At 52.9% G+C, this 16959-nt stretch overlaps 1 protein-coding gene across 6 annotated transcripts in view; it reads right to left on the bottom strand.

The window, feature by feature from the left end:
- The window catches only part of AGAP1 (ArfGAP with GTPase domain, ankyrin repeat and PH domain 1), a 320698-nt gene that overhangs the window by 252242 nt on the left and 51497 nt on the right, over positions 1-16959 (bottom strand). For 3 of the 6 annotated variants that reach the window (XM_071562995.1, XM_071562996.1, XM_071562997.1), the window contains exon 1: positions 58-1211. The exons of the other annotated variants lie outside the window; for them this stretch is intronic. In XM_071562995.1, the coding sequence (XP_071419096.1) occupies positions 58-1117 (1060 nt within the window). In that variant the 5' untranslated portion in view covers positions 1118-1211. Of the gene's footprint in view, positions 1-57; positions 1212-16959 lie in introns of those variants that run through there. 6 annotated transcript variants of the gene reach the window in all.

Here is a 16959-nt window from a genome sequence, read left to right as displayed (position 1 = left end):
ACAGCCCCCTGCCCCCCAGCCGAGCTGCCCCCCACCCAGACCCAGCAAGGGCAGCACCTTTGTGTGGGGACCCATTGATGCTCTCGGAGCTGGACTGCATGTCGGCGGCGGCTCTGCGGAGGCTGCTGAAGTAAGCCCTGGACCTGGAGAAGCTGCCGCGGGGGGAGCGCCCGTGGGGGCTGCCGAGGACCGCGGCGGGGCCGTCCCTGCGGGCGAAGATGCCGCTGAAGAAGCGCAGGAGCCGGTGCTCGGTGGCGGCGGCGGGGCTGTCTGGGCCCAAGCGCTCCGAGAGCCGCTGCAGGTCACTGTTATCCAGGGTCCGGTTCTTGCTCTTGCTGCGCTCCCAGCGCTCCAGGCGGGACAGCGGGTCGGCCTGGCTCAGCACCTCGCCCACGTCCAGCGTGTTGCGCTTGTCGGGGGGCAGCGCGGGGGGCTGCGGGGGGCACGGTGGGCCCGGGCCGGGGGCGGCCAGGCTGCCCGAGCTGCTGTGCCGTCGCACCCGCACCGGCCCCGGCTCCGCCGCGCCGAGCCTGAAGCTGAAGCTGCGCCGCAGCAGCGCCCGCGGGCTGTGCCCCCCGGGGCTGTGCCCCTGCTCGCTGTGCCCCCCAGGGCCGTGCCCCTGCTCGCTTTGCCCCCGCTCCCCCGGGACCCTCTCCGCGGGCCGCCCGTCCTTCTCCTCCCGCTCCGCGGCGGGCGATGCGGTGGCTCCGGGTCCGTGCGCGGCGCTGCCCCGCGGCCCCCCGGGCATGGCCGGCCCCGCTCTGCGCGGCACCTTCAGCCGGCCCAGCTCCAGCTGCCCCGTGCTCAGCGTCCGGAACGTGCGGAAGCCGCAGGGGCTCGGCACCCTGTCCCGCTCCTCACCGCCCTCCTCGTCCTCGCCCTCCTCCTCCTCCAGCAGCAGCAGGCCGGCCCGGGTGAGGCTGGAGGAGCCGGGCGGGCGGCTCCGCCCGCGCCGGGGCAGCTCGGGGCCGGCGCGGCCGCTCTCGGGCCCCAGCAGCTCCTTCTTCACCATGGTCACGGAGATGCGGTACACCGTCTTCCTCTGCGGGGTCCCCCGCTGCATCCTCTCGGGGGAGGAGGCGGCGGCCGGCGGCTCGCTGCTGTCCAGCAGGTACATGGCTCTGTCCTTCAGGCGGCGGCGGCCACCACCGCACGGACGGACGGACGAATAAATGGATGGATAGCGAGACGCGGGTGGCTGGAAACGGAGAGCCACCAACCACTGCAACCCGATTAAAAAATAATAAAATAAATAAATCACAGCCGCTCCGCTGTCACACCCCGCTCTGCGGCGGGGTCAGGCCGGGCTGGGGCTGCGCTCCCGGCGCGGCTGGCAGCGCCCTGCGGGGCCCGGCTCGGCCCCCGGCCCGCACCCCGGCCCCGCATCCCGCCGCGAGTCCCGGCCCGGTGCGCCGCTCACGCCGCCGCAGCCGCCGCCGAGCTCATTGTTCGCGGCGCGGCCGCTCGGCCGGGGCTGCGCTGCTGTCCTCGCCCTCCGCCGGCGGCCCCGATCCCCCCCGCGGGCCGGGCCGGGCGGGTCCGCTCCGCTCCCAGCGCTGCCGGCGGTGCCGGAGCCCCGCGCACGCCCCGGGCGGGCAGCGCGCCTCGGCTCAGCTCGGCTCGGCTCGGCCGCGCCAGCCGGGACCGCCCAAGCGCCGGACTGGAGTCCCGCCCGCCGGGAGCGGGAGGAGGCGCTCCCGGCCCCGCGAAAAGCCGCTCCTGCAGCCGCGCGAGGGCAGCGGGGGCCACACCGCACTCTGCCCAGCAGCAGCACCGGCGCTCCGGGCACACACCCTTAAGAGCACCTCTGGACACCACCCCGGCCAACCCTCCACCAAGGCGGGGGCACCTGAAGCAGGGACACAGAAGCACGTCCAGCTGGGCCCGGAATGTTTCCAGTCAGGGGAACTCCACGCCCTCCATGGGCATCTCTGTTCCAGGCTCTGCCACCCTCCATGAAAAGAAGTTCTTCCTCCTGTTGAGGTGGAACTTGTGTTTCAGTTTATGGCCATTGCCCCTCATCCTGTCCCTGAGCAACGCGGAACAATCTGGCACGGTGGTCTCACATCCACCTTTCAGATATTTATATGCATTAATGAGATCCAGAATTGATCCAGGCCCAAAAAACAGCAAAGCATCAACTTGGACCAAGACTCAGACACCACCTGGGCTTGGACTCTGGCTGCAGGACAAACTGAGGCAACACTCCCTCCTTAAAAATAGCACAAAATTACCCAGAATAGATTCCTTTTTTTTTGTCTGTGACCATCCTTAACAAAGTTTTCACTGTACACACCTTGCACAATTACAAAGGCACATTACTATAGGGTTAGTCATGTAAACATGGACCTGCTGTTCCCTTCAGGAGCAATGGTTTCATCAGAACCTGGCTCTGGTACACAGCTGGAGGAGGGTGTGACACACACCCCTTTCGCACACAGCTCTGCCAGTTCCCGAGCATGCCAGTTCAGAGATGCTGAGCTAATGACCAACCAATAAATGTTCACTACTAAATAAAATCATTAATAAACAAAGTTGGCAGATAGAAGTCAAGCAACATTGGGAATAACGTTTGTAATTTCCATGCATAACATCCTTTTAGAAGTCAAGCTCCAAAAACTCCCTTCAGCTGCCTCGCACATCCCTTCCAAGCCTACTATCACACACCCTTCCCCAGAGCCAGTAAGGCCAAAAGCAATAAAGGTGTAAAAAGGAAGGAAAGCACTGCCAAGGCCACCACTAAACCACATCCCCAAGTGCCACATTGACATGTGTTTGAAATCCCCCCAGGCTTGGTGACTCCACTGCTGCCCTGGGCAGCTGTGCCAGGGCCTGACCAGCCCTTGGGTGCAGAGCAGCTCCAGACCATGAGCTGGGCAGGACACGCCCTCAGGAGCATCTCCAGGTGCCAGGTTGTCCTCTCACACCAGCTGCACCCAGGAATAAAGGATGCTCTGGGTTCCAGCCACCACACACAGTTGGCTGATGACACCGGATTCCCACAACACACACCACTGTTCCATTGCCAGCTGGAACACAGGGAATTCCTGATTTAACTCCTCCAGATGACAGATGCTGTTGTCTTTAACACTGACTAATTAACATTGATTATTCATCATTACTCTATTCATCATGGAATAGTTTTGACCCTTCAGCAGACACCTTTGTATCTTCAGCAGACACCTGACCAAGACTAGCTCTGGAGAAAAAGTCATAAGAACACAGAGCTTGGAGCAACCTGGTCTAGTGGAAGGTGTCCCTGCCCATGGTGGAGGGATGGAATGACAGGATCTTTTCATGTCCCTTTCCAATCCAATCAGTCTGGGATTCTATGAAGTCTACCTTGACAAGCCTGAAAACAGTTTCCAATTCCTTCTAAATGCTTGTTTGGTATTAAAATGCCATTTCCAATAGATATTTCCAGTGGGGGGGGAAGAGGGGGGGGGCGGAAAGAAAAGGAGAGGGGGAGAGCAGGAGGGACGGCTTATTATGAAAAAAGGGTCTAATGAGCAAAACAGGAGTAAAAATTTTTTTCCTAAGAGCCAAATCCGCAAAGCCAGCAGCCCGAATTCAGCCGATGCCATGCACGGGCTGTAAGGGCTCACATCCCGCATCCCGATCCAGGCCGCGCCTTCCAGCGCGCCGAGCCCAGCGCAGCCTCCTCCGCCGGAGCGGGAGCGACCATTTTTCACCCTCCCGGGATGACAGACCCCTCCGGAGGAACCGCTTTTAAGCGCAGACAAATCGCCGGCACATTCCTGCAGCCCCCTCCGGTGCATCCCGCCCTTTGCCCGCATCCCGCGCCGGGAGCGCGCACTCCCATCACCGCCTCGAGGGGCTGCAGGAGCGCTCCTACGAGGAGCAGGGCGTACGCAGAGGTTACTCTGCCGCTACTCAGCACAACTCACCACCCTGCGGCTCCTCCTGAGGCTTCTTCGGAACAGGACTCGCTGTAACGCGGCCGCCTGTGGTCGTGGTGCAATCAGCATCACCCTCCGGGAGCCCAAAGAGCATCAGACCCTCCCCGGTGGTCCTGCCATCCCCTCGTCACCCCCGGGCAGAGAAGCTCCCCTGCCATCAGCTGTCCGTGCCCCCCCGGGTTATCTCCGAGCAGGGCCATAAGGGATGCCGTATTGATGCTCCATCAGAGCTCCGCAGTGCCCGAAGGCAGCACCGATCCCGCTGCCCGCTGGCCGGGCAGGGCTCCAGGCGCATCCTGGCCCGCAATTAGCACGGACCGGCTCCCAGAGCAGGGGAGGTCCCTCCGGGCCTGGCCCAGAGCAACCAGGAGCCACGGCAGCCAACCCAAACAAGGCGTTTGGCTCCGAGTGTGTCCTGAAGGGCCCTCGGCAGCGGCTCCCGCACCTTTCCCTTCGCCGGCAGCTGGAGGCAGAGCAGGACACAGAGCACAACAAACACGGGGCTTGGAAAGGCTCTCACAGAGTCTGGATGCTCCATCCCACCCAGCTCCGACACCACTCAGTGCTGCATGACCTGCCAAGGGCATGAAATGCCCCCAAAGTGTTTTCCTTGACCAATTCTTACTGTCCCTCCAGACAGTCCCACTGGAAAGGGGGGGCCATGGAAATCCTCCATCCTACATGGCCACTGAAGGATCAGTCAGATTGGCCACTTTCTGACTCTACTGCCCAGGTCAAGCCTATTCACACTACTTGGAAGACCAGCAACAACCCAACCCCAGTGCATCCCTAGAGGCAGCAGAAAGCCAATTCAGTGTGTGGAATAAAATATCTGGATTTTTGGAATGTAGTATTTTGACTGTTCACTGCCAGCAAACTAGCACAGCCCAGCCTGATGCCGTAAAATGCACAGACATTCCACACGGGAAAAGCGCTCTCCCAAAATCTGGAGCCTCAGTTCCCAGCAATGAATCCCACCACTCGATGCACACAAAGACAGGAGTCTCAAATACACCTTGAAAATGCTTCAAGCAAAACTTGTATGATCAGAGCAAGTGCAGAGGGAGCCCAGTGAGTGCAACATGCACTGCTGGCCATGCTGAGTGATGTTCTGGAGCTGCTCCACTGCTGACACATGCCCAGCACACAAACCACTGCAGAGATGGCCTTGCTGGCAGGAGAAACATTCCTGCTCTCCAACAACTCCAAAGCAAGGTCACTGTGAGCCACAGACCACCGGTACTGATTTAATAAAGCAAAAACTACTTCTGTCATCCCAAGTGATGGAAAAGAGCCTTTGTAATTTTTCCCCAAGAACTCTTTGCAAAAAGACTCTTGAATAATTCTATAATTCCTTATTCCTAATTCCTTACCAGTTTCACATTCCACCAGCAGATCCAACACAACCACTAATCAAATATAGAAGCCCAAACAAGGAGGGAGAACAGTTGGACTTGATAATCTTAAAGATCTGTTCCAACCTTAAAAGTTCTCTGATTCTGTGAAATGCCTCATACACATCAGCAGCATCTGAGCATTGAAATTGTCATCCTGAGACACCCCTAAAGCCAAAACCTTTAGGGGTGCACAAGACTGTTTATATTTCCATGTTTTGTTTTTTACTGGATAACAAGTCACTCAAATCTTCACGGCTCTCATTGTTGGGGGGTTTTTTTCTGTAAGCAAAGCAGACCTGAAAGTTACTGTTTTGCACCCTGCAGGTTGAGTTCCAGACACACAGTATCACTCCAAGTAGTCATTCCTTTGACAAATTGATTGTGCAAGACAAAAATAGGTCACCTGAGCAATTCTTAGAGCAATCTGGATGTGATTTCGCTCCTCTCTTCTGGAGAGACTGAGCCCCATCCGCTGTTTGTCATCACAGATCAGCGTTCAACCAGCAAACAAGAGAAGGCATCTGGACCAGAACAACATTGTGCTGGAGGGGACCAGGCACACAGAGCCCAACTCGGGGGCTCTCTCAGGCCACGGGGTTTGCATTAAGCCACTGATCTGTGTCCTCTGTCACTCCGCACTTGTCCATTACACAGGCCTGAATGCACTGTGGGCAATGCTCTGCTGAGACATCGCACAACAAAGCAGAGAATGGGGCTACCAGCGAGGAGGCAGCAGTGGCCATCAGTGATGACCTGACTGTCAGCAGGGCGAAATCACATTCCTGTCCTAAAAACACGGGATGCTGAGCAGGAAAAGGAATAATGGCCATGGATGCACAGTGAAAATGCAACTGAATTGTTTTTCTTTCACCAGAAGAGACACAAACCATTTGCACATCCCCATTCAGGAGAAAATGAAGTCACAGACAGGTCATTCCCAGCCCCTAACACTGAAATATCCCCACAGAATCACAGAAAGGGTTGGGTTGCAAAGGATCTTTGCCTCCAAAGGCTGGCATTGCTGCTCCAGGAGGGCCACGTGCCCAGGTGTGTTACACCACATGGGACAGCTCAGCTCACACAACTCTCCATTTCTGAGCCTGAATTACAGTCCTTCTGTCACACCAGTTATTCACATCAAACCCTCCTGTTTCATTAGAATACATTATCTTATAATATGAATACAAGAATCAAACACCTTTTGACTCATATCCATTCATGAAAGATGAGTGAGCAGAAAATGGTAAAAAACAGAGTTAAATCAATTGCAATTTTTTGTTACCATAATACAAGTCTAAGATACCATTTTTAAAAAATTCTCTCATTGTAAAACCTCAAGCAAATTCCAAACTAAAATCACAGAATCACAGAATGGGTTGGGTTGGAAGAGACCTCCAAAATCATCAAGTCCAACCCTTGGTCCAACTCCAGTCCCTTTACCAGATCATGGCACTCAGTGCCACGGCCAAGCTCAGCTGAAAAACCTACAGGGATGGGGAATCCACCCCCTCTCTGGGCAGCCCATTCCAATGCCTGAGCACTCTCTCTGCAAACAAGTTTTTTCTGCTCTCCAACTTCAGTTTCCCCTGGCACAGCTTGAGCCCATCATGCCCCCTTGTCCTATTGCTGAGTGCCTGGGAGAAGAGACCAACCCCCACCTGGCCACAACTTCCCTTCAGGCAGTTCCAGACAGTGCTGAGGTCACCTCTGAGCCTCCTCTTCTCCAGGCTGAACACCCCCAGCTCCCTCAGCCTCTCCCCACAGCACTTGTGCTCCAATCCCTTCTCCAGCCTCGTTGCTCTTCTCTGGCCCCGCTCCAGCCCCTCAATCTCTTGCCTCAACTGAGGGGCCCAGAACTGAACTCACACTCAAGGTGTGGCCTCCCCAAGGCAGAGTCCAGGGGAAGGGTCACTGCCCTGGGCCTGCTGGCCACGCTAGTTTGGATCCAGGCCAGGATCCCCTTGGCCTTCTTGGCCACCTGGGCACACTGGTGGCTCCTGTTGAGCTTCCTGTCCCTCAGTCCCCCCAGGTCCCTCTGCCTGGCTGCTCTCCAGCCACTCTGTGCCCAGCCTGGAGCGCTGCAGGGGGTTGGGGTGGCCAAAGGGCAGGACCTGCACTTGGCCTTGTTGAACTCCATCCCATTGCAATCAGCCCATCTCTCCAGTCTCTCCAGATCCCTCTGCAGAGCCCTCCTGCCTTCCAGCAGGTCGACACTCCCTCCCAGCTTGGTGTTATCAACAAATTTGCATCCATTAACAACATGTTTCTGATGCCCAAACATAGCAAATTTCATCTCTGCATTTTACCTAAAAGAACAAAAGAAATCTCACTTTTTAAAGGGAAAAAGCACAGAAAGTCTTGAGTTTTTCTGCATAACTAAGACCATCCTTCCGATTTCTGTCCCCCAAGCTGATGGAACTGTTAAAATTAATATATTTTGCTTATACATGTGTTTCTCAGCTTCAAAACAACACACCTGATTGCAGCTGGATTTCTACTGAGTAACCAGAATTGTCCCATGTTTTCTTCTTACTAAATAAAGAGGCATCCAGAGAATTAAGTCTGTGAGATTTATCTTCCTGGTTCAAGTAAAAGTTTGTATACAATGTCACTTCAGAATCTCATTTTAAATACACATGCTTATTAATACATAATGTATTCATATAAAGCCGTGTTTGTCTTGATAACAAACAGTACAAGTTTCAAGAAATATCTCATTTTAGACATTATTCCTTTTTTCTAAAAGCTGAATGATTTTAACTCAGGCTATCATACATTTCCCTTAATCCCTTTCTCGTGCACAGTAAACACTGACAGGCAGCATAAAGACAAAGTTCCAGTCCCTCAGCCTCGGGATTTTGCTCGTTACCTGCAGTGTTTCAGCACTTCCCAGGCAGGAGCATCCCCACAGGCCTGCCAGCTCACCCAGTACTCCTCTTTTATAGGCAGGTTGTTTTTCACCTCAAATCACTTCCACACTAGAAGAGACTGCACTGCAGTGAGGCAAAAACCAGCATAGCAGAGCTCAAAAAAAACCCCCAAAAAACCAAAACACAACAAAACAAACCAACAACCCGCAAAACAAACAAAAAACCCAAGCCACTTTTGGCTAAACTTTCCGAATCTGTCATTACCAACCACCTGGGTGAGTATTTACAGGCAGGGTGTGACCTGCACCAAGCCTTGGCAGAGCGAAGAGCCACAAATTAAGAGGTTTATGTCTTTATGGAAATGGCCTATTCTGAAAGCATGAACTCGAGCCCATCAGTGTAACAAAGGGGGCCATGCTGTGACTCCTGTTCCTGGCACAGCCAGCAGGAACACATGGCCAGCTGTCACCTGAGCAGTGCCACAGTGGACACCGGCAGGGACACAGCACTGCTCTGCACGCTGCGGGGCCAGACACGTGTCATACACTTGATTTGTCACCTGTAGGCAAGAACATGAAGGAAGCAAAAAACAGGAAGAGAATGGGGAGGGTGGTCTGCTCTCACCCAGAGGTGGACAGGGCACGGACCCCGAGCCCGGGCGAGCAGGGCAGGGCACGGCACGGACCCCGAGCCCGGGCGAGCAGGGCAGGGCACGGCACGGACCCCGAGCCCGGGCGAGCAGGGCAGGGCACGGCACGGACCCCGAGCCCGGGCGAGCAGGGCAGGGCAGGGCACGGACCCCGAGCCCGGGCGAGCAGGGCAGGGCACGGCACGGACCCCGAGCCCGGGCGAGCAGGGCAGGGCACGGCACGGACCCCGAGCCCGGGCGAGCAGGGCAGGGCACGGCACGGACCCCGAGCCCGGGCGAGCAGGGCAGGGCACGGCACGGACCCCGAGCCCGGGCGAGCAGGGCAGGGCACGGCACGGACCCCGAGCCCGGGCGAGCAGGGCAGGGCACGGCACGGACCCCGAGCCCGGGCGAGCAGGGCAGGGCACGGCACGGACCCCGAGCCCGGGCGAGCAGGGCAGGGCACGGCACGGACCCCGAGCCCGGGCGAGCAGGGCAGGGCACGGACCCCGAGCCCGGGCGAGCAGGGCAGGGCACGGACCCCGAGCCTGGGGGCTGGGGGGTGGCGGGCAGGGCACTGACTCTGGGATGGACAGTGCATGGAGTCTGAGCTCTGGGGTGGGCAGTGGGTGCTGTGCTGGATGCAGCATCCCAGGCTCACACTGAACCTGCCCCAGGGAAGAGCAGCGGTGGGACAGATCTGCACTCCCTCTAACAGCTTTTGAGAGCGAGTGCTCCTTTCGAAGCTTCAGGGAGACCTCACAGCAGCCTTTCAGTACCTAAGGGGAGCTGACAAGAAGGCTGGAGAGAGGCTGTTAACAAGGTCATCTGGAGGGACAGACATGGGAAATGGCTTCCAGAGGGCAGGGTGAAGTCAGATTGGGTAGGAATTCCTCCCTGTAAGGGTGGGCAGGCCCTGGCACAGGGTGCCCAGAGAAGCTGTGGCTGCCACATCCCTGGGAGTGTCCAAGGCCAGGCTGGACAGGGCTTGGAGCACCCTGGGCTGGTGGGAGGTGTCCCTGCTCATAGCAGGGGGTGGCACCGGATGGGCTTTAAGATCCCTCCCAACCCAAACCATTCTGGGATTCTGTGACAATCACCAGAACTGCTTCTCTCTCCAGTTCCATGGGCCACCTCTCTGTGGTTATTCTGCAGGTATAAATCAAGGCCATCCCATGCCAGGGCCCTGACTTGGTCTGGAATTACACAAGCATTTCTGGTTCAGCACAGGGCAGATGGAAACTGCTCCCAGCTCTGCCCCTGGAGGTGCTGCACTCCAGGAGCCCCCTCATGTTATGCAATCCTTGCACTGAGGCTGCTCTCTGCCTTTGGAACTGAACAAACTCTGATGTCTGTAAAAGCTTTTAACCACCACCCAAACTTTTTAAACCTTCTGTCTTCACAAATGTAGTACAGGAGTACAGATAATGTGATGTGAAGAACTTGAATAGTGTTTTCAAGTCATCCTCAAGCTAAGAAGCCAAAAAGGCTGAACAAATACAAAACCCTCAGTTTGGGGAGGTATTTTTCTGCAAAGTACATACTGACCCGAGGGGCACTAAGGACATAAACAGGGTGGTAAAATAAACCATTTAAAGCAGCAAACCCAAACAGCTTCAGTCCCTCCCCAGCTTGCTCAAGCCTGTCCTCACCCTGCAGCTACACCTGCACACCTGCCTGCAGAATGGAAGTACCTGTGCACAGGGAAGAAGGGAAGGGAAGCAGAGGCTGGAATTAGATCCAAAATTAATTCCTATTATGGATTAGAGTTAATTGGATATACAAGCAACTAACAGGGTGCAACACCAGACAGCTCTCAGGGACAGTGGAGGGGCCCAGCTCGTCCCCTCCAGATGTGCAGGACGGATAAACAGATGATGGGTGCAGGAGGCAGAGACTCAAACCACCAGCTTAGATCAGCTGAGAAATTATATTAATGACATTAAATATGAGCACTCCCGTGCTTCCAACAGACTCAGAATCACAGAAGATTTGGGTTGTAAAGGACCTTAAAGCTCATGTCATCCCACCCCGGCCATGGGCAGGGACACCTTCCACCAGTCCAGGATGCTCCAACCTGGCCTTGGACACTTCCAGGGATCCAGGGGCAGCCACAGCTTCTCTGCCCAACCTGTGCCAGGGCCTGCCCACCCTCCCAGCCAGGAATTCCTTCCATATTTCAAATCTCTGTGTGTTCAGCCTGTCTCTAAGCAATAGACAACGGCACTACTTGAACACAATGAAAATCTGAAGAACAGCATTTTCCATGGATGAAAGACACTTCTTAGAGCACCTTTTACAATACATAGATTTGCCCAATGCACTAAACCAGCACACAAACCCTCCCTCGCAGATCCACCACTTCACATACATTTTTTCCTCACATTTCTGTTAAGGAGCATTTCAATGCACAATCTGGCTCTTGTCTGACAACCTACCCAATAGTTTTAATGCAGAAATCTCATCCTTTACCACTTGAGAAGATCTGCCTGAAACAGAAGCACTTATTAACTCGGAGGAAACACACTCTGTATGAATTTTGATTAGACTGGTTCAGAAAGGAGAAGCCAATTCCTGAAGGCAACCCTTCACCATACACAGAACTACAACCATGCCACTTCCTCCCTGTCCTGCCCTCCTGCTCCTGCCCTCCCCTGTTATTCCAAAGGTTTCCATGCCATTTCATTAACAGCACAGAAAAAAATTAACATGATTTTCTAACACGCCAAAAACCAGGGGGGCAAAGAGGGCTGGAAAATTCCCTTCCCTGCCTTTGCTGGTTTAGCTCCAGAGCTAAGCAAGCCCAGCTGCTCAGGAAATACCATTGGAGTGAACACATTATTGAACATGGAGCAATCAATGGAGATTGCTGTCAAAGCCTCACATGCTGCAAACAGGCAGCAATCAAACTGCCCTTACAAACCCTTCTCAGGCATGTCCAACAGCTCCATCTCTCACAACTTGGGCACCTGATCAAATTTGCTTGAAAAACAAGAAATCACATAGAAAAGAACTGAATTAGACTAATTCCAATAGGAAGCCAGGAGCTATTTTTTGTTATTAACACCTGACATAAGATGACTGTTCTCTGGATACTGTATTTATTCCAGAGAAGGAAAGGTTGTAATTGAAGATTACTTCCAAACAGCAAACCTACTCATTTTGTGACTGATTTCACCCTGGATTCTTTCACTGACACATCTGCTGACAACACACAAAACACACCGACTATTTTAAAGGGCAACTTTAGCTTATTTTGTTGTAAATACTTGAATACCAGGGAGGTTTCTCTCAGTCAGCTGACAGTGATGAACCATTTGACAGTGCCAGAGCTCCCACAGCTGCTCAGGGCCCTCCCCTACAGTCTCGAGGAGGAACTGCCCAGAACACCTACGGCTTTATCTGGGAATCTGCAGTTCCATGTGACAAACTCTGCCATTGGGTTTATGAGGAGAAAGCTCAGGGCACACACAGCACCCACAGGGGCCTCATGGCAGGGCAGAAGGCAGGACAGGACTCTCTCCTGGAGGTCCTTGGGAGCCAGAGATCCAAACAGACTCCTGAGACAGCCTGGGAAGCCCCCACACTCCAACGTGGCCCCGCTGCTCATGGATGTACCCCAGGAATTCCAGAGATCCTTCCCACTGCCCCATTCTGTGATAGAAATGCAGAGCAGCTGTGGCTGCCCCATCCCTGGGAGTGTCCAAGGCCAGGTTGGAGCACCCTGGGACAATGGGAGGTGTCCCTGCCATGGCAGGGGGTGGGATGGGAGGATCTTTAAGGTCCCTCCAGCCCAACCCACTCCATGATTTTGTACCAGGTTTCACACGTCCCAGTGCCTCAAACCACTGTCCCCAAGGTTCATTTGAAGCCTGGCTTACATAAATTGCTGCATGAGGATGATGCTACCAGTGCACCCTTCCTTCCCAGACAAGGGCACTGGACAAATTTCTTATCAAAGAACTCCACCGAAGTTAAGGACTCCGCTGCTCCCATTCTGAACTGTTCTCTCCGCTTGAAGTCACAGCATTTGCTCATGGTCTGGATTATTGAGCAGAAATTAAGTTCTATCTCAAAGCCTCTTGAATTAATGACCCCAGCATGGAACAAGCTTTGTGAACCCGAGCCCTGAGGATCCTGCAACCATGAGAAAATAAAGAGAACACAGGGTTTGAAGCTGAAGATTAAAAGGCTGCTTTAAAATTAAGATTAGTCATAACAGATGAAAGCTGAAGATAATGTGTTTGCCTTCCTGAGCTGAGAGAATGTGCTATGTCAAAAAATTCATTCAGAAATTCAAGACTTGTCTACCTTGAAATACAATGAATGGCTTTATTTTCCCTTCTTATCAGGAAAGGATTTAAGTGTCCTCCTTCAACTTCGACAATGGCTTTCATGTCCAAGTCAAATAGCTGGCTCTTGGCACACGTGAAACCCTACAGTGACAGCTAATGACTGCAAAAGGAAATCCTTAATTGGACTGTTTACACCCTCTGGATCCTCACAACCATTCGCAGAAATGTTAAATCGCACACAATTTCTTGCAGTACCATTCCCGGTTTTATTTAAATTCCCAGGATTACACCTTACCAGGCCACAACCAGGCAGTCAGAATTCAGCACATGAACATGACATGCTGTTATTTCACCAGGGAATGCCCACAAGAGACCGTCAGTAACTCCTTCTGACCCAAATACACAGCACACTCCCCTCCGTGTCTTCCACAATCACTCACAGGCTCATCTCACGCTGCATTAATAGCCCGTGGGTCAGGCCACTTTATTGAATGGGAATGAAGCAGTTGGAGAAATTCTTCCCCTCATAACAAGGATGAAGGTTCAAGCTTAAGAAAACAAAAAGGGGCTACTCATAACATATTAATGTTACATGAAGGAAAAAAAAATCTCATTAAAGCCATGGTGATATTTAAACAATGCCTCCTGATACAAGTAATCATATATTAATAAGCCTAAATCATATTTTATACTGGAAAATCGCTTACAGAGGAGAAAGAACCATGTCCAGAATAACATTCTTAAAAGACACTGAACTGTGTTCTTTAAATATTTTGAAAGCAAAAACAAACAACTGCTGGGTAGCAGAACTAAAGGGGCTTTACATCAAACCCCAGATATTCTTGTGGAAAATCAGAGGTCACTCCATGTGAAAGGCTCCTGGGTTGAGTTCCCAGCACCTCCCAGTGAGGAAAGCACTGAGAAAGGGAGACCCTGCATCCCTCACCTCTGGAATGCCAGCATGGAGTGTTCTGGCTACAGGTAACCCCAAACCTTCCCATTTTCCATGGGGACACTCTGCTCTTCCCCCTCGGCATTTCTCCCCAGAAACCACGAGTGTGAAACCAGCTCTGGAGCAGGGACAGCACCCCTGGGTCTGGCTGAACATGCAGCAGAGGAACCATCACCCCCTCACGCTTCAAAGCAGCCTACACCTCTCTTAATCCCTTTATTTGCCTATAAACACTAAGTACTCACTGCACCATTTTCTGCAGGGAAAACCAGCTCCTACTGCAAAAAAAGTTGACACTCCCACATGATGATTGGTCCACCACGAGGTGACAGAACCATGGAAAAGGTTCATCCTGCCACAGAAAGCAGTTGCACCACACAAGATGCAGTTCTAAGACATAATTAAGCCATTAGCAAACTGCACAAACCTAATGAATGGGTCCCCAACACTTCAGGACTGCCAAGCTCGTATCTATCCCTGCAACAGGATCCATGACAGCCTTCCTTAACCTGGGAAAATGGCAAGTACTTGCCAAGTCAAACACAAATTGGGATTGTGAATCAAGTGCCGGGTCCTGCCCTTTGGCCACCCCAACCCCCTGCAGCGCTCCAGGCTGGGCACAGAGTGGCTGGAGAGCAGCCAGGCAGAGGGACCTGGGGGGACTGAGGGACAGGAAGCTCAACAGGAGCCACCAGTGTGCCCAGGTGGCCAAGAAGGCCAAGGGGATCCTGGCCTGGATCCAAACTAGCGTGGCCAGCAGGCCCAGGGCAGTGACCCTTCCCCTGGACTCTGCCTTGGGGAGGCCACACCTTGAGTGTTGTGTTCAGTTCTGGGCCCCTCAGTTGAGGCAAGAGCTTGAGGGGCTGGAGCGGGGCCAGAGAAGAGCAACGAGGCTGGAGAAGGGACTGGAGCACAAGTGCTGTGGGGAGAGGCTGAGGGAGCTGGGGGTGTTTAGCCTGGAGAAGAGGAGGCTCAGAGGTGACCTCAGCACCGTCTGGAACTGCCTGAAGGGAAGTTCTGGCCAGGTGGGGGTTGGTCTCTTCTCCCAGGCACTCAGCAATAGGACAAGGGGGCACGATGGGCTCAAGCTCTGCCACGGGAAACTGAAGTTGGAGAGCAGAAAAAACTTCTTTGCAGAGAGAGTGCTCAGGCCTTGGAATGGGCTGCCCAGAGAGGGGGTGGATTCCCCATCCCTGGAGGTTTTTCAGCTGAGCTTGGCCGTGGCACTGAGTGCCATGATCTGGTAAAGGGACTGGAGTTGGACCAAGGGTTGGACTTGATGATCTCGGAGGTCTTTTCCAACCTGATCAATTCTATGATTCTATATCCAGCCACAATCACACAACAAAAATCTCTTCATAAACTACCAGCACTGCCAGGTCATTCCCCCTGTGCACCATGATTTTGGGAGGATGTCACGGGGCCTTTTCCTGTTAAAAACAGATCAAATTAGGATTTTTCAGCACTTATTCCAGTCAGAACTAGACACCAAAGACAAGTTATTTCTAAAAATTTACCCAATCAGACCTAACACTGTCGATGCAATATTATCATCAAGTTTTCACACAGCTTTGTTGGCCAAAGGCCACCTCAATACCAATTAACCTTTTGTTTATTAAGTCATGAAGCCCTGTTGATTTGATACCCACCACATCACAGACACAACAGGTTCTTCCACGCCACATTCCCTCGAGTTTTAAACATTTCTAAGTATGGAGATTCAACAACTTCATGAATTTGGTAGTGGAATTTCAGGAACTGAAACTGCTCCTCAAACCGAGTACATGTAGGGTTTTTTCCCTACAGAACTACACACAAAATAAGTGATTTATCTAAATATTGACCTGCTTTCAAGGGTTTAACAGACAGTTTGCTCTTCACACAGGCCTCAGTGACCCACTGACAGAGTAAAAGCTGATGTCAGAACTGGCCTTTCCATGTCCTGAAAATGCTGACTCATGACTATGAAAACATTGGTGAAGGGTTTTCTGTAGGTGCTTGAAAACACCTAATGAAGCCTTCACTGCTCACTTCAGGAGCTCATGTCTCTTCCAGTACATACAGATGAGCTTAAAGTGTTACTGACTGTATATATTCCTACTTTACAGCAAATCATAACCTTGCTCACCTACTGCTTTAAGTATTTGTATTCACAATGGAAAGAAAAAAACCCTTGGAGTTTTGCATGTATTCATGATGAACTGTTCAGCAAATACAACACTGAAGGTTAATCTTGAGACAGGGAACAGATGTTCAGTCAGAAGGAAACTTTTCTCAAGAGGAGATACCCAGGAAGTTTGTCTTTCCAATGTGCTCCAGCCCACGAAGTTTCCCACCACACTCATCCATCTGGGAAAGCTGTGAATCAGCCTCCACTTTAACTGTGTGCAGAGCAGACAAACCAGCTCTGAGGCTTTGGCACCAACACTGGGGAGCTCTGGAACACTCCCAGCATCACACTGAACACTCCCAGCATCACAATGAACACACACACCTCCCATCAACAACAGGACTCCTCCTACAAGCTTCAACATAAACTTTTATCAGTCTAAAATCTGGCCATCGAGTTGTTTAAGTGATAAATAGAGCACTCACTCTGGGTTCTAAACAGCACAACATTCCACAGGCAGGTTAAACACCAGTGGAGGAGATTCCCAGCCTGGGCAACCTCAGCTGTCTCAGCCTCTCCTCACATGGAAGATGCTCCACTCCACCCCCTTTTGGTCCTGCACCAGATTCCTCAGGAAATCCACCCAGTTCTTGCTCAAAGCACCCACAATTACTGACAGTACTCGACGAGTGGTCTCAATAGCCTGGGTAGAGAGGAAGGATGATCAGCTCCCTCTGCCTCCTTCAGTCTTCCTTCAGAAAAGGAATCATTTCCTACACTGGTTTGG

This window comes from Pithys albifrons, chromosome 8 (assembly GCF_047495875.1).
Source record: "Pithys albifrons albifrons isolate INPA30051 chromosome 8, PitAlb_v1, whole genome shotgun sequence".
Taxonomy (NCBI): Eukaryota; Metazoa; Chordata; class Aves; order Passeriformes; family Thamnophilidae; genus Pithys; species Pithys albifrons.
The sequence above is the reverse complement of the archived record's forward strand: the minus strand, read 5'-3'. Positions and strand labels throughout refer to the sequence as shown.